This window comes from Acaromyces ingoldii, assembly GCF_003144295.1.
Source record: "Acaromyces ingoldii strain MCA 4198 unplaced genomic scaffold FA10scaffold_1, whole genome shotgun sequence".
In the NCBI taxonomy this organism is placed as follows: domain Eukaryota; kingdom Fungi; phylum Basidiomycota; class Exobasidiomycetes; order Exobasidiales; family Cryptobasidiaceae; genus Acaromyces; species Acaromyces ingoldii.
The window spans coordinates 1,099,778-1,117,806 of NW_020290247.1; the positions used below are offsets into that span (position 1 = coordinate 1,099,778).

Sequence of the window (18,029 nt, forward strand, 5' to 3'; positions counted from 1 at the left end):
CTACATCCCATTGGAGAGAAGCATTCGGTACACATGCCAGTCTTTGCTTGAGGCCTCCTTCGCTGCATCTGCTATCCTCTTGATGGCAGCCATTGCCATCGTGCTCGCCATCACCCTCGTCGTCGCCGTCGTTGACAAGTGCGACCATCACGTGATCTCTACCGCGGTCTTCGGCCGAAACGAGCTATGGGTGGTGAACAGAGAGCGCGCGCGACTTTTCTTAAGAAGTTTCGGCCTCTTCACCTCGTCACGAGAAGCAAAGCACCATAGACATGGCCGGACTGATGCAGCAGCAGCAGCTCCAGCAACAGCAGCACCAGGCTGCGCTTGCAGCGGCGAGCCAGCAGCAAGCCGCCTACTACGGGCAGGAGGTGGACGACGACGAGTTCATCGGGGATGATGGCGATGTCGATCTCGGCATCCCCGACGACTACGGCGCTGATGGCGCATTCATTGACGAGAGTGGTGAGTGTAGGAAAGGAGGGGAGACAGATCCCACTTTTGTGTGATAGATGAAATCGAAGCTGACAGAGAAGACGCTGATGCAGCAATGGCAGAGGCTCAGATGCAGCAGCAGCTCGCGGCCGCGCAGGCTGCGCAACAGGCAGCCGCACAAGCCCTCGCACAAGTCCCTGACGCGGTCCGCAAGTACATCATCCTCTTCCACCAGGCCGTGTCCAACGGCAATGTGGCCGAAATCACGTCCGCATACGAAGCCAGCTGGAACAGGCTCACGGACAAGTTCTACCAGAGGAGCGAGTGGCCGGATGCCGAGACGATTGCTCCCCTCGTGGGCGACGACCAGAAGTTCCTCACCCTCTACCGAGAGTTGTGGTACCGCCACGTCTACTCGCGCCTCTCTCCCGACGGCGAGGACCGGTTCCACAGCTACGACAACTACTGCGACTTTTTCAACTTTGTGCTCAACAGCGAGGGCCCCGTTGCTCTCGAGCTGCCCTCGCAGTGGCTCTGGGACATTGTCGACGAGTTCATCTACCAGTTCCAGTCGTACTCGCAGTGGCGCAACCGAGCGTCGGACAAGACCGAGGACGAGCTGGTGCTCCTCCAGGACGGCGGCGTGTGGAGCAGCTACTCGGTCCTCAACGTCCTCTACTCGCTGATCCAGAAGAGCAAGATCATCGAGCAGCTCCAGGCCGTCCAGGAGGGTAACGATCCCGACGAGGTGGCGGGTGACTTTGGCGACCGGCCGCTGTACAAGCAGCTCGGCTACTTCTCCATCATTGGTCTCCTCCGCGTGCACGTCCTCCTTGGCGACTACACACTGGCGCTCAAGATGCTTGACCACGTCGACCTGCACAAGAAGTCGCAGGTGGCGAATCCCTCGCCCGGTGCGGCCAGCATGCCGTCGATCAACAAAGTGACGGCGTGCCACGTCACCTGCTACTACTATGTCGGCTTCGCCTACCTGATGCTGCGGCGGTATCCCGATGCGATCCGGTGTCTCTCCCACATTCTCGTCTTCATCATGCGGCTCCGGCAGTACCACACGAGGAGCTGGCAGTACGACCAGATCAGCAAGATGGGCGACCGCATGTACGCCCTCCTTGCCATTGCATGCGCTCTCTGCCCCACGAGGCTCGACGAGAACGTGCAGACGGCGATGCGGGAAAAGTACGGGGAGCAGTACGCGAAGATGAGCAAGGGTCAGGAGGGTCTCGCTGCGTTCGAGGAGCTGTTCCTCTACGCCTGCCCCAAGTTTATCACTGGCAACGGACCGCCGTACCACGACGGGGAGGCCCTCCAGGTCTACATCCAGTCGCCCATGGGCGACCCGGCCAAGCACCAGCTCCGTGTCTTCCTCTCAGACGTTCGCACCCAGCTGTCCAACGCCAACATCCGATCGTTCCTGCGACTCTACACGACGCTGGGCACCGACAAGCTGGCGTCGTTCCTCGAGGTGGACGAGGACGACCTGATCGAGGAGCTCATGGTGGCCAAGGCCAGCAGCCGGAGCATCAAGTGGAACGAGGGCGGCCTGCTTGAGGGCGAGGTGGTGACGACGAGTGACCTCGACTTTGTCATCGACGACAGCATGGTGCACATTGCCGAGAGCCGTGTCGGACGCAAGTTTGGCGAGTGGTTCATGCGACAAGGCATCCGAATGAACCAGACGCTGCAGCACATCAAGAACAAGCCCCTGCCCATCACTGACGAAAAGGCAGTGGCACAGGCGCAAGCTGCTGCCGCCGCTGCTGCTGCGGCCAATGCGACCGCGGCCGTGAACGGTGCACAGGATGGTCAGGGAGGCAAGCCGCGCGGCGGACAAAGAGGTGGGAACCGTGGACCGTGGGGTGTTCAGCAACAACCAGGACAGCAGCAGCAGCAGCAGCAGCAGCAGCCGCAGCCGCAGCCGCAACAGCCACAGCAGCCACAACAACAGCAGACGGCGCCGTCAGCAGCCCCGGCGACGGTGCAGCGACCCGTTGTTCCCTCTGCATGAAGTGCCCCAGTAGTACGTAGTAGTCGTCTTGACCTCAATGTGATACATTATCAGTATAAAGCTCCGTGCCAAGCAAGCCCCGATGACCGTGATTGACTGACTGTACGGTACAGTACTACTGTCACTGCGAGCTCCTAAGCTGGGAAATACGCTAAATTTGGGCTATTCTGAAGCTGTCGAAGACCACGCGATCAGTTGAAAATGAGGGACCCGCATTTGAAAGTTTCGCCAACACGAAGAGCCACCCCCCCCGTCATGAAGTTTGAACTTTTGCGTCCCTCTGTATTATTTTGTATTCTTTTGATGGTTATTAGCAGCCCGCTCTCTCTCTCTCTCTCGTCGCTTTGTGTCTCTCTCTCTCTCGTCGCTTTGTGTCTCTCTCTCTCGCCTCTCTGCTCTGGACGACTTGAAAACAACTGTGCTTGATCGGTTCCTCCCCCTCCCTCCCTCTCTGAACGAGCAGCGACCGACGACGAGCAGCAGAGAAGGACATGTTGACGGGCACATCATCGGCGCTGCACCATGATCCGCTGGCGTCGATCCGGAATGCGATCCAGGACGAGGAGCACCACATCGTGAGGGTCAATGAGGAGACGACGGGCGAGGTCTACGACCTCAACCTCTCGCACTCGGCGCCCTATGCCTCGCCCATCGTTGCGCTGCCCCACAAAACCACCACCAGCGGCGGCGGCTCCTCGTCGTCGCGGGCAAAGGGGAAGTCCGAGGCTGCGATAGACGAGAAGCAGCGAGAAGAGGGGCGTGATGGTATGCGCGGTAGTTCTACGCCAACAGCCACGACGACGAACACGAGCAGCAGCAGTAACAGTGGTGGCGGCGGTCATGGATGGAGGAGCCTCCATCTTCCGGAGATTGTCAGCAGACGGACCCGGTTAGGCGACCGTGGGTCACCGCCGCCCGAGATGACCGAACTCGGCAAACTCCAACAGCAACAACAACAACAGCAACAGCAGCAGCAGCAACAGCAGCAGCGCCAAGTGGGGGGCCAGGAGGCCGAGGGGCAACAGCAGCAGCAACGAGAAAAGGAGCTGCAGCAGCAGCACCAACAGGAGCAGAACAACACTTCCTCGCTCGCGGGCGCCGGTGCCGGCAGACATCCCACCATCGTCGGCGAGCTGCCTCCGTCGCCGCCCCTGGAGCCCGAGTTCCGAAACGGTCTGGCAAATGGCGACACGAGTCCCTTCTTTCAGCAGATGTCGACGACGCGGAACGAGCCAACAAAGGTGGTGCCGCCCGTCAATGGGAACGGAAGACCGCTCCTTGCGCCAAGGCGGGCACAGACGCAGCTCGACACGGCGGCCACCTCGACGTCGGCCGCTGCTGCTGCTGCTGCTGCTGTTGCGCCTGCTCCTAGGTGGGCTCCACCCAAGTTTCGGAGAGAACCGTCGGCCTCGTCGACGGCGAGCACCTCGTACCAGACGGCCGCCAGTGCGGACGGGTCCGACGACGACGAGGCGAAGCAGGCAGCGCTGGTGGCTTCAGGCACGGGCGAGAAGCAGCTGTCTGCCTCGGCCACCCACGATGCCGCCCTGGAGCGCTCGCCGCCGCGCCAAGCTGGCCAGTCGTTTGTCGCCGAGCCGGCTTCGCTCCTCCATCCCCTCTCGGCAATGGACTCGACGTCGTCGGTCGCGCTCCAGCGGCGGCCCTCGCCCTCTGGTTCGGCCTCGTCGGGTCTCGGCACAGCCGCCGTGCGGCTGCCCGCCCCGGCGCGACGCAACACCACGGGCTCCTCCATGTCGCGCCGGCCAGGGTCACGGGGCAGCAGCGTGGGCACACAGCCGAGCCGGCGCAGCAGCCGAGACCGCGAGTCCGGCCCGCCCAACTCCTTCTACGCCGACAACGGTGCGGGTGGTGCGCAGCTGCAGGCTCCCCTCGGTGCAGACTCGACTCTCGCTGCCCCGCTGCGCACCGACGACCCTGGCTTCGATGAGCTCATTGCCAAGCAGGCCGAGCAGATTCGCCGCGAGCGCCAGAGCAAGCAGCTCAGGGAAAAGCAGGCCAGGGAGCGCAACGAGGGGCTCGAGGCTGAAGACCGCGTCGGCAACGGAGGCGTGCAGCTGGGCGGCGTGGCGCTGAGCAGGGCAAAGAGCAAGGGCAAGGAAAAGGACGAAGAGCCCCGCGCGGCGCTCATCGGCAACGTCATTGGCGAGGGGCACAGCAACTACGTGCTCATGTACAACATGCTGACCGGCATTCGCATCGGCGTCAGCCGTTGTCAGGCCAAGATCAGGCGACCGCTCACGGACCTCGACTACACGGCCAAGCACAAGTTCACCTTTGACATTGTCGGAAACGAGCTGACGCCATCGGCAAAGTACGACTTCAAGTTCAAGGACTATGCCCCCTGGGTCTTTCGCGAGCTGCGAGAGTACTTCCACCTCGACCCGGCCGACTACCTCCTGTCTTTGACTGCAAAATACATTCTCTCGGAGTTGGGCTCGCCGGGCAAGAGCGGCTCCTTCTTCTACTTTTCGCGCGACTACCGCTTCATCATCAAGACGATCCGCCACGGCGAGCACAAGTTCCTGCGCAGCATCCTCAAGGACTACCACGAGCACGTCAAGGCCAATCCCCACACGCTCCTCTCCCGCTTCTACGGCCTGCACCGAGTCAAGCTGCCCCGGGGCAAAAAGATCCATTTCGTCATTATGAACAATCTCTTCCCACCGCACCGCGACATCCACGAGACGTACGACCTCAAGGGTTCCGCCGTTGGACGAGAATACCCCGAGGAGAAGGCGGCGCAGAAGAAGGGCGCTGTGCTCAAGGATCTCAACTGGATCAAGCGGGGGCGTGAGCTGGAGCTGGGTCCGGAGAAGCGGGCCATGTTCGAAGCGCAGATCCGGAGCGACGTCGAGCTGCTCCAGAAGCTCAACATCATGGACTACAGCCTGCTCATTGGCCTCCACGACATGAAGCGCGGCAACAAGGAGAATCTCCGCCAAGATGCTCTGCAGGTTGTCCAGCCCGAGACAAACGCCGGTGCCTTGAAGCGGGAGCCGACGACGGGCAAGCGAGGCACCGAGAAGGATGCCTTTGCGCTGCGTGCTGCCGTCCGTCGCTCGGACCCAAAGGCGCTCGGCTCCACTGCCACTGCTCGCCTGCCCGAACGCGAGACGTCGGACCGGCACCACTTTGTCTTTTACCAAGACGAAGGCGGCTTCCGTTCCACCAACGAAAACAACGAGGCCACCGACTGGGTCTACTACTTTGGCATCATCGACACCCTCACTCTCTACAACGGCGTCAAGCGTGGCGAGCACTATTGGAAGAGCCTCACCAACAACTCGACAATGATCTCGGCCATCCACCCGGTGCCCTACGGCAAGCGCTTCTGCAACTTTTTGTTCTCCGTCATCCGTGGTGCCGACAAGAGTCAGCGCCCCAGGATGGAGTAGAACCTTCTCTCAATCTTTCCCTCCCCCTTCATTACCAATACCTTTTCCTACAGCATTACATTCTCCTATCGTTCCAGTTATCATTTTTACCACTTGCTCGCAACACACTCCTTTTGGCCCACATCTCCACGTCTGTGCACTCACCGCGGTCACTCTCTTCTCCACCACCACCACCATCTCCTTCATTCACACCACATCAAGGATCCTCTGTTTCCTTGCTTCGCTTCGTTGATTGAGACAATGTAATTGCACATGATAGAGAATTTTAAGTGCTCCATACTACACGGTGTCCACCGTCGTCTGTCGGCCTGCTGCTTCGTGCTGCTTGCTCGCCGTCGAGCCTGGCTCGGGCGGTGACGGGTCGATTTTCCGGTCCTTGTCCATGAATTGGCGCACGACGTCGTCCGAGACCTTTGCCTTGCGCTGTTCGAAAAAGGCATTGCAATAGTCAGCACCTGGAGTGGGAGAAATTGCGAGCAAGAGAATGCAGGGGTACGGACCTCTTGGAAGCCTTGGACGACCTTTTGGAGCACCGTGATGCACTTTTGCTTCATTTCGCCGCTCAGCACCTCGCCGGCCCTGTATGCCTTTGCGAGCTTGTCCATCTCCTCGTCGTCATCGACAAAGAAGAGGAGGTACTGGTAGGCGACATCGACGTCTGGGTCGCCGCCCAGCCGTCTGTGCTCCTCGAGCGTCTCTTTACCCCCGCTGAATGCGTACTTGTTGATCTTTTTCTTAATTGTATTGGCCGTGTCGTTCATAAAGATGCTCGACGTCTCGTTGGACGCCGACATCTTCGTCTGCGGGCCCTGGAGCGCCGGGAAGAACTTGGCGTGGATCAGCGACGGCTTGGGGTACTTGAGCTTGTTGGCCACGTCTCTCGTCTGGCGAAAGTACGGGTCCTGGTCGATTGCGCAGGGGATCAGGCACGGCACGTCGGACCGGCTGCCAAAGATCTGGGGAAAGGAGTTGGAAAAGGAGGGGGCGGCCTGGACGGCGACAAAGTGGAGCTTGCCGACGTTGTCGCTGTCGTTGAAGCCAAAGGTGCCCTTGGACTGCGAGGTGGTGATGGTGCGTGCGATGCGGACAATGTTGTGGTAGAAGGCGCCGCCGACATAGTCGAGGTCGGAAAAGATGAATGTCTTTTCGAGGTTGAAGCCGCATGCAATGATGTCGCGCGCGTTCTCAAAGGCGAACTTGTGCACCTGTTCGAGCTTGAGCGCAGGCTTGAAGAGGAACTTCTCATCGTCGGTCAGTTGGACGACGAGCGGCACATCAAACACGTCCTGCAGCCACTTGGTGAAAAGGAAAGGTACGAGATGGCCAAGATGCATGCTGTCCGAGCTCGGTCCTCTGCCGGTGTAGAGGTAGAAGGGCTTCTTCTGCTCATAACGAGTCAGGATGTAGTCGAGATCCCGGTGCGAGAAGAAGGTGCCGCGCCGGAGCAGAGGGTGCGGCCTCCAGCCGGTCACCTTTTCGAAGCGCTCCAACAGCGCAGGATCAATGTGCCGAGTTCCAAATTCTTGGATAAGCTTGTCGTAGTCGATGGCCACCTGGACGCCGTCGACCGTCGCACCTTCCACGTCCCAGGGAGTCACCCTCTGCGCCGAAGCACCCTGTGCGGCGACGGTCGCCTCTGCCGATACTGGCTGAGCGCCATCTGGTGCCGACGAAGATCCCTGTACGGTCGATGCCGCCATCGCTCTTGTGATCTCCTCGGCCATCCTTGTCGATAGCGATATCGTCTCTATGACTGTCTAATCGAAGCTCTAAACTTTTGGAGTCAGACGAGATCCAAAAGAAAGAGCATCCTTCTCGCGCTCCACGTGGTTCCTAATGTCCGTGCGAAGGAGGAGGATCTTCTTGCTCCAACGACGATCATCATCATCATCATGTCCAACGTCCTCGTTTACTCCGGCCCGGGCGTCTCTTCATCGGCGCTCACGCACACACTGCGAACACTGAGAAGACTGCTGCCGACGTACGATGTGCAGTGCATCTCTGCGGGCTCGCTCGCGACAGACCCTTGGACATCGACGTGCGCCCTCTTTGTCCTTCCGGGCGGCCGAGACCTGCCTTACGTCGACCACCTCTCCCGCTCGCACTCCTCCTCTGCCCACTCGAAGCCCTCACGAGCGGACGCAGCGCTAAGACATTATGTTGAGGAGGTCGGCGGATCATACCTTGGGATCTGCGCGGGTGCCTACTACGCCTCTTCGTACTGCGAATTCGAACGTGGGGATCCGACGTTTGAAGTGGTTGGTCCGAGACCGGCTCTGCAATTTTATCCCGGAACGAAACGAGGCACCGTCTACCCTGGCTTTGTGTACGAGAGCGACAAGGGAGCCCGGCTCGTCGACGTCGGGCTTGGGGCAAACGACCAGTGGAAGTGCCACTACAATGGTGGAGGCGCATTCATTGATGCTGACAAGTCTGGCGCCGATGTAGAGATCCTCGCCAAGTACAGTGCCGAGGCGGGAATCAGAGAAGGCTACGAGGATCAAGCAGCTGCTATTCTCTGTCACAAGGGGGAGGGGAGAGCATTGCTCTATGGCGTCCACCCGGAATTTCCGATCGATGGACCGATCAACAGCGACACCGACGGCGAGGGTGACGTGCCTATGGACGAACGAGGGGCATACGAAGAGATGGAGAGGAAGAGGCTGGACGTGTTTGCGAGTCATCTCGAGAGATTGGGTCTCGTCGTCAAGCGGCCACCTGCGGTTCCGCTTCAGAAAGATGGCAGCGAGGCAGAGGCCGGCCCGCCCAAATTATCACCAATCGTTCTGGCTGGCTCCAGCAAGCAGAAAGTTGGCGAAATGTTGAAAGTCTTGGAGAAAATTAGCAGCAAAGATGGACGAGCGGCGGTGCTCGACAATGTCGACGCTCGTCTTGTTCAACTGACAGTCTCCGACTCGAATGATACGATTCACTTTACCTCTGCCTCCTCAGCGGAAACCCTCTTCCAGGCGCTCGAGAATGCCGACTACTCGAGCTTCATGGCTCCTGTTGTGGCACCGTCGTCGGACGAAGCGAGGGCAGGTGTAGACGCAGCACCACTGATGGATGTCGATCGAGACAAGGTGCCCAAATACATTATTTGCCTGGAGAACGGTGTGGGCATCGACAAGGGTCTCACCCCACATTTCCTTACCGAGGATTTCTTCAGCTTCTTGACGGACTCAAGAATGAGAGTCGCAGAAGCCGAACCGAGCAAGCAAAGGACAATAGCTGCGCCCAGATGGGGAGAAGAAGAGGGCAGCGACTCGACCTTGTGCGATGCGATTCTCTACGGCCAGGTCGTGACAAGCACCCAAACAATGCTGGACAAGTCAGTCGCATTCCCGGGTCATCCTCCTGCTACTCACAGCTGATTTCTCTCTTGTTCTTCGCAGAAACTACAAGCTGATCACGCATCTCCCGAACGGTCTCACATCTTTTGCTACTCACCAAGTTTCGGGACGTGGCCGCGGCAAGAATGCCTGGATCTCGCCCCTGGGATGCCTCCAATTCTCGACCCTGCTGCACATCGACCCCTCGAAGCTTTATCGCAGCGGGATCGGAGGAGTGGTCTTTGTGCAGTACCTCGCCGGTCTCTCTATCGTTGAAGCTGTCCGAGGCGCTCTGGGGCCGGAGTACGAGGCAGTAGGAAGGCGAATGAGGATCAAGTGGCCCAACGACGTCTATGCAGATGTCGGCTCTGCCACAGAGGAGCAGGATGGCCCAGGTCAAGAGGGGAGAAAAGGCACCTTTGAGTATCTGGGGAGGAGATACGCGAAGATGGCGGGCGTCCTCGTCAACTCGCAGTTCGCAGGGAAAGAATTGGCGCTCGTCGTTGGTGAGTTCGCCTGGCTTCTACCACAACAAATTTTCACACGTAGCTGAGACAGATTCACAGGCTGCGGGATCAATTGCCTGAATCCTCGCCCGACAACATCCCTCTCGGATCTGATTGCGACGCACAACGCCTCGCTCGCGCCCTCCCAACAGAAGCTTCCGGTCATCTCACAAGAAAAACTCGCAGGCGCAATTCTTGCAACCTTTGAAAAGCTCTGGAACGTTTTTGTGGCTGCCGGTGGTCACTTTGAGCCCTTCGTGCAGAGCTACCGCGACGTCTGGCTTCACTCGTGAGTCAACGATATCTCCGAGCAAGGTGGAGAATACCCAAGCTGACACTGAACATGCTCACAAGTGATCAAATGACGACGCTGCAAGACACGAATCCCCCGACACCGGTTCGCATCGTGGGCATCTCAACAGACCACGGCACGCTGCGTGCTGTTCCTCTCGAGACGCAAGTCTTCGCCGACAGTCCGGGCGCATGGGGAGGAAAGGCCAAGACAGGGGGAGACTTTATTGATCTGCAGCCAGATGGCAATAGCTTCGATATGCTCCAGAACCTCATCAGAAAGAAGGAGTGACGCTTGCTGTGAATTTTTAACTGCAACAATGCTTATTGCAACAGCTTCTTTGTCCTGCCTGGGACACATTTGTGCGTTTCAAGATAGAGTACTCTGTAAGTAAGGTAGTAGACACAAGCAAGAGCGAAGAGATACAGGGTGAAAGTGGTACAAGGTAAGATAATAGAAGAGATAGGGTGAGAAAGAAGGCAATTGCGTCATTAGGATAATTGTCAATTGACGAGGGAGCCGAGGAGGGCGACCGGATCAACGACGTCGTACAGGTGCGGATCGGTACCGCGGTGGTGGTGATGGTAGCTTCCGGCCGATGAGGCAGACTGGTTGTTTGAGCCTTCTCGTTTGAACGGATTCTTGACCAGCGCCGAGTTTTCATCGCCCGCCTCGTCACCTGTCGTTGCCGAGCTCGGAGCGGCAGAAGCAGCAGCAGCGGCGGCGGCAGCGGCAGCGGCGGACGCAGGCTTTTCCGCGGAAGTTGTTGATAGAGTGAGACCACCCTTCGTCCTCCGTCTGCTTCGATTGGCCACCTCGCTCGCCTGCGTCTCGGCCAAGGCTTGCCGATCAAGGATGCGAACGGGCGCAAGCTGATCGATGACGTACTGACCCCTGTTGGAAGCCAGGTACGGTGCCGCGCTGCCTTGGGCATCCGACACTTTGGACGTGGCCGCCGAGCGAGCTTCTCGAGCGAGGACGCCTTCGTAGGACGATTCATCAGCTCGTTGAGCATTCTCGTCCGCAGTGTTCCAATCAGGCGCAAGGAGGCGTGATTGAGTGCCGAGACCCAACGGCTCGACGACCGTGTGGGGAGCGACATCGAGGAGGAAAGAGAGATCTCGCAGGGTGATGGAATTGTTGCCCTCTTCGGAGAGCTCTTTGTATGCGCGCTGGTCTTCCTCGTGAACGTTGTTCTCGATGTCGTTTGATCGCCCATTGGGCTGGGAGAACATCTCGCGGTCATTTTCACTGCTCGAGGAAGTGGAACCGGGATAAAGGCTCGTGGGCGCCGTCGAGACGAACGATATCATACTCTCGTCGGCCAGCGACCGTCCACCATTGGTCTGATTGCCGCTGCCGGGGATGCCGAGGTTAGCCGATGAGCTGTTTGTGCTCGACAAGTCGGACGCCATCGTTCGAAGAGCGCGGACGGGTGAAGCCCTCGAGGATGACGTGGCGCTACCGCTGTCGATCATGAGGCTGTGACCAGAATCGTCTTGGGGAGCCAAGGGCGAGTGTTCGAAGGAGGAGCCATCGCTGGCCACGAGAAGCTTCTGGAGCGCTTCGGTGGCCTTCGAGGGCATGGGCCATTCCGAGGCGGGCCGCCGTGGTCCTGAGGAGCGGATGCCCGTCTGCCGATTGGCTCGTATCTTTGCGATGATGCTCGCCGTCACGTTTTGCAGATGGCACTGCATCATCGACATAACCCATGAGCTTCGCCGTGGACACGAACAGTGCTCCCATCCCAACATACCTGGAGAGCAGCCAGGAGCAGTGCTGCTGCCTGTGGTTGTACGCCTGCGGGAAGGCCAATGTCGACTGCTTGGACAGTCATTATGTCCTGCAGAGCCTCTCGGCTGGGAAGTTCTTTGGACTCGACGCACAACGGCATCGCCTGGCCTCTGGCAACAGCTTGTTGCGTGGCTGCGGTGATCCTGAGTAAGCCCGATGCACAACCGGGGGGACTACCACCACCGCCGCTATGAGGCGGAGGAGGTACTCACAGAGCGACAAGCGGTTGTGTACATCCACCATCCTCCTTGCACTTTGCACAAGCTCTTCTCTCCAGTCTCTTGCGCCGATCTCGGTGTATACCTCCTTTACCTTCCTCTTTTCTTCCATGGTTCGCCTCTTGTCCTCTTCCTTTCGCTTCTTCTCCAGCATGTCTGCACCCGCACCGGCCCAGCCCAGCGAGGCTGATCCACCGCTGGCCAGAGCTCTCGAGGAAGTTGCTGCCTTTGCAATGCTCTTGACCCTTGCTCGATCCCGCTTCGAGAGGCCTGCGGCCAGTGCCCGCAAGCGCTTTCGCGGCGGTTGCAGCAGCTGCATGCTGCCGTCGAGGTCGTCTTCGGCGTCGGATGAGTCCGAAAGTATTTCACCGGTGAGGCCCACGATGGTCCCCCGACCCTCTCGCTTGGATCGGAGCCCAGAGGAGCCTGACTTGGGGGAGGAGGGGCCTGGGACATCGGCGGATGCGTTGTAAAGGATGCCAAGGATGAACTGGTTGTGAAGGTGTACTGCCGGAGGGCGTAGGTGCTCTCTGTCAGCGACCATTGCTCCATTGCATCCACCGGCAAGCTCATCCGTGGATGCTAGCCAGTCCATCCGCCATCCGCAGCCTGGCCTGGATGTATACTCACTGTGCTGTGGCTTGAGGCAGATCTGTGCCTCTTCTTCAAACTCGACCCGACTGATTCTTGCCGAGACAAAGTCCATGAATGCGGTCCAATATCGTCTCCCATTGGCACCTAGGGCTGCGGCGAGCTTGGCCTTGAGGTCCAGTGTGTCGACGCGCCGTAGTCGCCCGCCATTGCTATAGGGAAGGGCTGCCGCGGCGGCAGCAGAGGCTGCAGGAGGGGCAGGCGCGCCGGCGGATGGCGTCGAGGACATGCTCGACATATGCTGGGACTAAAGCAGCAAAGGTGGATGGGCTTTGCTTGCTGGGCTTCGGACTGTGAACGACCAACGATGTGGATGGCTCCCTTCGCTCGGCTGACCACCCCCGCTCTGGCTTCCTCGATCCTCGAATCTTTGTGGATGGCAAAGGCCACGCGCGCTGCACTACTGCTAGATACCTGTCGGCCGTGGGCCTCGAAGCGAAATTTTGCCAGATTCCGAAGGGGCAAGGGTCGGACCGGAATTTGTCACTCCCGCTCCAAAAGCCCCCCTTTCTTATTGTTCACAGAGCGATCATCAACCCATTACAGCTTTGACAAATGGCGCTTCAGACGTCGGAACAGCATGACAAAGAGTCGGCGCAGGAATGAGGGCATGGCATTACTTTTAAGTTTCGCCCTCCGAGACGACGCCGGGCAAAGGTTACAAAGTGTTGTGTAAGCCAATTTCAGCGGCACACCGCAGCCATCCACCCTGGGGAGGATTTGCAATCCATCCATGAGTGCATCCGTGACATGCCAGCCCAATTAAACTATCTGCAAAGCCACTCTTGTCCCTCCCGCCATCACCATCATCATCGTCATGACTGAAACTCAAACGCCGCCCTGGGCCGGCTTTTTCCCCCTTCTTTATAGCTGCAGGCTCCCTCCTCTCCACGCGTCTGAAATTTTTTCCGGCCGAAAGTGCACCTTCGCACGCACGTGAGGTGTTGCTTTTTTAGTGTTGGTCTCTCGAGAGCGAGACGCGCCTTTGGCGCTTCGCGAGTGTTGTTTTCACCCACCGCGGGCCTGGAGGGATTTTCATGGATCGGCGTGGAAAAGGAAAAGCGGCAGGGCGACGACGATGACGACCAACGTCGACGTCTCGGCATCGCCCTCGAGGCAGACGAGGGCCATGTCTAGGCGAAACGGCGGGCTCGAGTACGAAAAACCAGTGTGGTCGACGCGCCAGTCGCCATCGAAGCGGGTCATGGGCCTAGAAATCAGAGCTTTGCCGACCGAGGACAGAGAAGCGCAAAGGGAGCGGCCTCAAAACGAACACAACCAAGGAGAGAGATGTCAAGAAGAGGAGGGCTACTATGATCATGGCTCTGATGAGTATCTCACTCGCCTTTCGCCTTCGCCTAGTGGGCTTGTAGAGGCGGGCATTCAGGCAGTGGAGCGTCGAGTGGAGAGGGCGACGCAAGCAGGAAGCGACATGCTCACTCACAAGGGTAGGCAGACGGACGAGAGGACTCTCGAACGTAACGTGACAGGTCTCGATCCGAGACCAAGTGCAAGAAAGACTGTCCAAACATCCACTTCCAGGACGGAGAGGGCGAAAAGCCCCGTCAAGGAAGGCTCAACTGCACGGGCTCCCAGCCCGACGAGGTCTATAGTGACGGTACCCAGACCTTTCAGCTTTACAGAACGGAGACGAGTATCTCCGACAAGGAGTATGTTGCCGCCAGAGAAATCTGCTCCATTGCGGAAAATCGCACCCGAGAGGAGGCCTACCTCGCCGACAAAAGCGCGCATGATGCCGCCGCCCACTCAACTATCCAAGGCACGCGAAGTTGAGCGCAGTGGAATGAGTGCGTACGTTGGTAGACCTCCGGAAAGCGGCACTGTTCGAACGCCATCTCTTCAGAAAACTCAAACACTGCGGCCTGTAGTCAGTACGGGGGCGACGAGTCAAAGGGCGCCTACCTCACGAGGTGCTACTCCAAGCTCCAAAGGAGCAACGCCGTCGTCTCATGCCCTTCTGTCAAGAGCGCTTCCCTCGAGGCAGCCTGTGTCGTTGCCAACATCCGCATCTGGTGTGCGACGCTCTCCACTGTACACTCGGACGACTCCCGGAAAGGCTCAGAGAGGGCATTTCCAGATTTCGGACTCAGAAGAGGACGATGAGGGAGCGGAGGCAGTGTCACACGACGAGAACAAGTCCATCACAAGTCCATCGGGATCGATGCAGGCACCAGAGAGACGGTCCACGTTCCTTTGTGAAGCTCGCGAGGAGCAGGAGTCGCAGCAGAACGTATCAGCAAGGGCTGCTCCGGCAGCCAAGTCGGATGAGGCTCCTACGGCGTCACCACCGGCGTTGTCCGAAGAGACCACCCATGCGCTCGCCTCGCTCGAGGCGACACTCGCTCGCCTGAAGAACCGCAGTGCCAAGATCAAGGAGCAGCGAGCCATGGAACAGGGCGAGAGGGCCATCTCAGCCGCTGCCTTGGCTGCTGTGGGTCACAGAAGAAGCCCGTCCAAGAGCCCAGAAGTGAGCCCGAGGAAGATCAGGAGCCTCTCTCCGAGCAAGGAGATGAAGGAGCAAAGGAGGCAGAGGTCTTCCGACGACGATGCTGAGGAACACCGACACGGGTCCGCTGTGTCCTTTCTCGACCGCGTCAGGGCTGCGCAGGCGAAGGGTGCAAGAGCTGCCCATCCTACTGCCGAGTCTTCTGCCATGAACGTCCTATCTCGACCCAAAGACCCTAGCGCTTTGCCTGACCGAGGCCTCACGGGGAACCGAGCGCCTCGCGTGCCTCTGGCTGAGACCCATCGCAGCACCGTCTCGCGTACCCCATCGGATGAACAGGTTCCACAGGAGCCTACGGCGGCTGATGTCGACGAGGAGAATCGACAGAGAAAGAAGGAGGAGAAGAAGACGAGAAGAAGATCTTCCCTCTACACCTACGTCCCATCGACAAAGTGTCCCGATGATTCTTTGACTACAGCAAGCGGCGAGTCGGACGAGAGTCTCGTCGCCAGCGGCCGAGGCGGCATGATCCCATCCGCCATCCGGGCATCTCGCGGAGACGCTTCCAGTACCGGCCCCGGTCAGACGAGACATTCGTCCTCTCGGCGCTTCCTGCGCGGTCTTGTCATCCTCGTCGATGTGCGTGAGCAGGACGGCGATGACGCGTCGTCGACGTGGGTCGAGATGCTGCGGTCGATGGGCGCCAAGGTCATGGTTCGCGCTTCGGAGCGTCGGCTCAGCCACATTGTCTTCAAGTCGGGCAAGCCCGCTACGCTGCACCACTTTCGCGCTCAGCCTGACCCCAAGCCGCTCGTCGTGGGCGTCAACTGGGTGCTGCGATGCGCCGAGGAAGGGCGCAAGGTCAACGAAGAAGACTACCTCGTCGAGGTAGGGAAACAGGCCGTGTTCCTAAAAACACGAAGGAAGAGCTCCATGGCGCCCAAGATGGCACCGGCTGGGAGCGAATCACCACCAGCGACTACGGAAACGATTCTCAAGGAGAGGAGGAGATCGTTGCATGCGCCTCCGGTTCCGAGCCCGTTGGCCAACCGAGCGTGGAATATGGACTCGTCGACAGACTCGACGGCAGTCCTTCAAGACTCTGCTTCTGCTACTATTGCGACGAATGCGACGGCTACTTGACCGAGACTCTTCATTACATTCACATTCACTTGCACTCGATTCATCCTATACCATTTCATCCACCCAAATCCTTCTCTCTCACTGCACTTGGAGCAGCCCATTTCACATTGATCCCCTTCTGCAATTCAAACTCTTCCTGCGAGAGCCCACTTTCACTTTGCGTCTCCTATCACTCACTATCCACACATTGCTCGCATCGCTCGCCAGAAGAGATTATGGATCCATGAGGGTCATGATTTTGAGGTGGGTGTAAAGAAGTGAACAAGTAAACCATACAAAGAGAAGATGATGACGAAAGCTCAAGCTCAAAATCAGGCCGTGGGGGTGACCTTGATCTTGCGAACGCCCTCGGCGGCGGTCCTCTCCTCGCCGGTCTGGTAGATACCGTGGCCGAACTTGCTCGAAGTGTCGATGAACTTGAGGTTGACCTGCTCGAGGTCCTTGCGGTTGGCGTGGACCTTGAGGCTGCGACGGAGGGTGAGAACACGCTTCTTGACACCGGGGCACGAGCCGAGGATCATGACAAAGTCGTTGTTGACAATGCCGTAGTGGGGCCAGCCGCCCATGGGGTTGATCGTCTTCTTGGTCGTGTCAAAGTCGGTGCTGCCCGAGGTGTCCTGGGCACCGTTGCCGATCCGGTAAACCTTCTTGTTGAGCTCCGTCCGGTGGTGGTAACCGTCTTGACCCGAGCGGGCGACGGTGAACATGACGTTGGCCGGGTGCCAGGCGCCAATGCAGGCAATCTTACGGAGACCCCTGTGCGTCTTCCTCGGCAGCTTCTTGGTCCCCCACCTGGCCGTGACACCCTCGTAACCGTGACCCTTTGTGACAGCAATGACGTCGATGTTCTCGTTCTGCGCAAAGACAGAGTTGACGTCGACGGTCTTCTCGAAGGAAGCCTTGGCAAAGTCAACCTTGTCCGAGACAGAGCCTCCGTTGACCTGGATCTCCATCAGGTGCGCCTTCTTCTGCTTCAGGCCCGTCTTCCGGATCTGGGTGTGGGCAAGGACGCGAACGACGGTGCAGTACTTGCGGATCCGCTCGAGCTCCCTCGCCACGCTCTGGCCGTTGTTCTCGCTGTGCTTCTTGGCGTACTTGGTGAAGGCCTTCTTCTTGGACCTGTACCAGTTCTTGTAGAAGCGCCTCTTGACCTCGTCCGAAAGGTGCTCAGCCCAGACGGTGGTCAGGCTGCGCAGGCCGTGGGGAGTCTCAACGTAGCCAACGACACCGACGACAACCATGGGGGGAGTCTCGATGACGGTGCACGCCTCGACAATCTCCCTCTTGTGCATCTTCGAACCGGGCCTCTCAAGGTCGCGCACAATGTGGGTCATGCCGGCCTTGTAGCCCATCATGGCGGTGAGGTGGACGGGCTTCTTGGGGTCATCCTTGGGGAACGACTTGACCTTTCCTCGGTGGTTGGCCGCTCGCTTGCGGGGCAGGAAACCCAGCGAACCGTGTCGCGGGTGCTCGAACTGTGATGTTCGACGGTGTCAGCACGATGATCCAGTACTCTCTTCACCCCGAAACAGGAGCAATAACCCACCTTACAGTGAGACATCTTGAGGTCGTCGTCGTCGGCGGTCGTCTAAAGGAGAGAAAGAAGAAGGCAGGGCGGAAATTCGACCTTGGCCTCGCTCACGAGGGAAAACCAATTCAGAATTTGCAGTCGGCGATTGTAATCATTTGTATTGGTCTGTCGCGAGCCGCAGCCATACACAAGCCGTCATTTATGCGTCACGATTTCCG

The 18,029-nt window shown here is 58.8% G+C and overlaps 7 protein-coding genes across 7 annotated transcripts; 4 read left to right on the forward strand and 3 right to left on the reverse strand.

Moving 5' to 3' along the window:
• Positions 1 to 232: 232 nt before the first annotated feature.
• FA10DRAFT_273745 (hypothetical protein) lies at positions 233 to 2,461 on the forward strand (the record flags this gene model as incomplete). Its single annotated transcript, XM_025523182.1, has 3 exons — positions 233 to 465; positions 513 to 2,291; positions 2,331 to 2,461. The coding sequence occupies exons 1-3, from the start codon at positions 273 to 275 to the stop codon at positions 2,459 to 2,461; spliced, it is 2,103 nt and encodes a 700-aa protein (XP_025380238.1). The 5' UTR covers positions 233 to 272.
• A 1,755-nt stretch (positions 2,462 to 4,216) lies between these two features.
• FA10DRAFT_236351 (SAICAR synthase-like protein) lies at positions 4,217 to 6,157 on the forward strand. The gene has a single exon (XM_025519070.1). The coding sequence runs from the start codon at positions 4,651 to 4,653 to the stop codon at positions 5,875 to 5,877; it is 1,227 nt and encodes a 408-aa protein (XP_025380239.1). The 5' UTR covers positions 4,217 to 4,650; the 3' UTR covers positions 5,878 to 6,157.
• On the reverse strand, positions 6,078 to 7,644 carry FA10DRAFT_263751 (putative tryptophan--tRNA ligase). Its single transcript, XM_025520356.1, has 2 exons — positions 6,378 to 7,644; positions 6,078 to 6,300 (listed from the first exon to the last, which is right to left on the reverse strand). The coding sequence occupies exons 1-2, from the start codon at positions 7,599 to 7,601 to the stop codon at positions 6,157 to 6,159; spliced, it is 1,368 nt and encodes a 455-aa protein (XP_025380240.1). The 5' UTR covers positions 7,602 to 7,644; the 3' UTR covers positions 6,078 to 6,156.
• Positions 7,645 to 7,754: 110 nt separating this feature from the next.
• On the forward strand, positions 7,755 to 10,340 carry FA10DRAFT_263752 (class II aaRS and biotin synthetase). The gene is made up of 4 exons (XM_025520357.1): positions 7,755 to 9,208; positions 9,273 to 9,715; positions 9,776 to 10,004; positions 10,070 to 10,340. Exons 1-4 carry the CDS (start codon positions 7,770 to 7,772, stop codon positions 10,296 to 10,298), a joined length of 2,340 nt encoding a protein of 779 aa, XP_025380241.1. The 5' UTR covers positions 7,755 to 7,769; the 3' UTR covers positions 10,299 to 10,340.
• FA10DRAFT_263753 (hypothetical protein) lies at positions 10,336 to 13,111 on the reverse strand. Its single transcript, XM_025520358.1, has 4 exons — positions 12,650 to 13,111; positions 12,014 to 12,526; positions 11,764 to 11,933; positions 10,336 to 11,698 (listed from the first exon to the last, which is right to left on the reverse strand). Exons 1-4 carry the CDS (start codon positions 12,897 to 12,899, stop codon positions 10,511 to 10,513), a joined length of 2,121 nt encoding a protein of 706 aa, XP_025380242.1. The 5' UTR covers positions 12,900 to 13,111; the 3' UTR covers positions 10,336 to 10,510.
• A 637-nt stretch (positions 13,112 to 13,748) lies between these two features.
• FA10DRAFT_257422 (hypothetical protein) lies at positions 13,749 to 16,280 on the forward strand (the record flags this gene model as incomplete). The annotated part of the gene is made up of 3 exons (XM_025519855.1): positions 13,749 to 14,482; positions 14,560 to 14,722; positions 14,754 to 16,280. 3 exons carry the CDS (start codon positions 13,749 to 13,751, stop codon positions 16,278 to 16,280), a joined length of 2,424 nt encoding a protein of 807 aa, XP_025380243.1.
• Positions 16,281 to 16,286: 6 nt separating this feature from the next.
• Positions 16,287 to 17,870, reverse strand: FA10DRAFT_263755 (putative RPL3-60s ribosomal protein l3). Its single transcript, XM_025520359.1, has 2 exons — positions 17,827 to 17,870; positions 16,287 to 17,755 (listed from the first exon to the last, which is right to left on the reverse strand). Exons 1-2 carry the CDS (start codon positions 17,839 to 17,841, stop codon positions 16,592 to 16,594), a joined length of 1,179 nt encoding a protein of 392 aa, XP_025380244.1. The 5' UTR covers positions 17,842 to 17,870; the 3' UTR covers positions 16,287 to 16,591.
• Positions 17,871 to 18,029: the final 159 nt, after the last annotated feature.

Coding starts and splice junctions, on each gene's coding strand:
- FA10DRAFT_263753 (XM_025520358.1), bottom strand. CDS start 12,899: ATGTCCTCGACGCCATCCGCCGGCGCGCCTGCCCCTCCTGCAGCCTCT. Junction 11,934..12,013: donor ACACAACCGCTTGTCGCTCT/GTGAGTACCTCC, acceptor GGATCACCGCAG/CCACGCAACAAGCTGTTGCC. Junction 11,699..11,763: donor TGCTCCTGGCTGCTCTCCAG/GTATGTTGGGAT, acceptor TCGATGATGCAG/TGCCATCTGCAAAACGTGAC.
- FA10DRAFT_263752 (XM_025520357.1), top strand. CDS start 7,770: ATGTCCAACGTCCTCGTTTACTCCGGCCCGGGCGTCTCTTCATCGGCG. Junction 9,209..9,272: donor ACCCAAACAATGCTGGACAA/GTCAGTCGCATT, acceptor TGTTCTTCGCAG/AAACTACAAGCTGATCACGC. Junction 9,716..9,775: donor AGAATTGGCGCTCGTCGTTG/GTGAGTTCGCCT, acceptor ACAGATTCACAG/GCTGCGGGATCAATTGCCTG.
- FA10DRAFT_236351 (XM_025519070.1), top strand. CDS start 4,651: ATGTACAACATGCTGACCGGCATTCGCATCGGCGTCAGCCGTTGTCAG.
- FA10DRAFT_263751 (XM_025520356.1), bottom strand. CDS start 7,601: ATGGCCGAGGAGATCACAAGAGCGATGGCGGCATCGACCGTACAGGGA. Junction 6,301..6,377: donor TCGTCCAAGGCTTCCAAGAG/GTCCGTACCCCT, acceptor TTTTTCGAACAG/CGCAAGGCAAAGGTCTCGGA.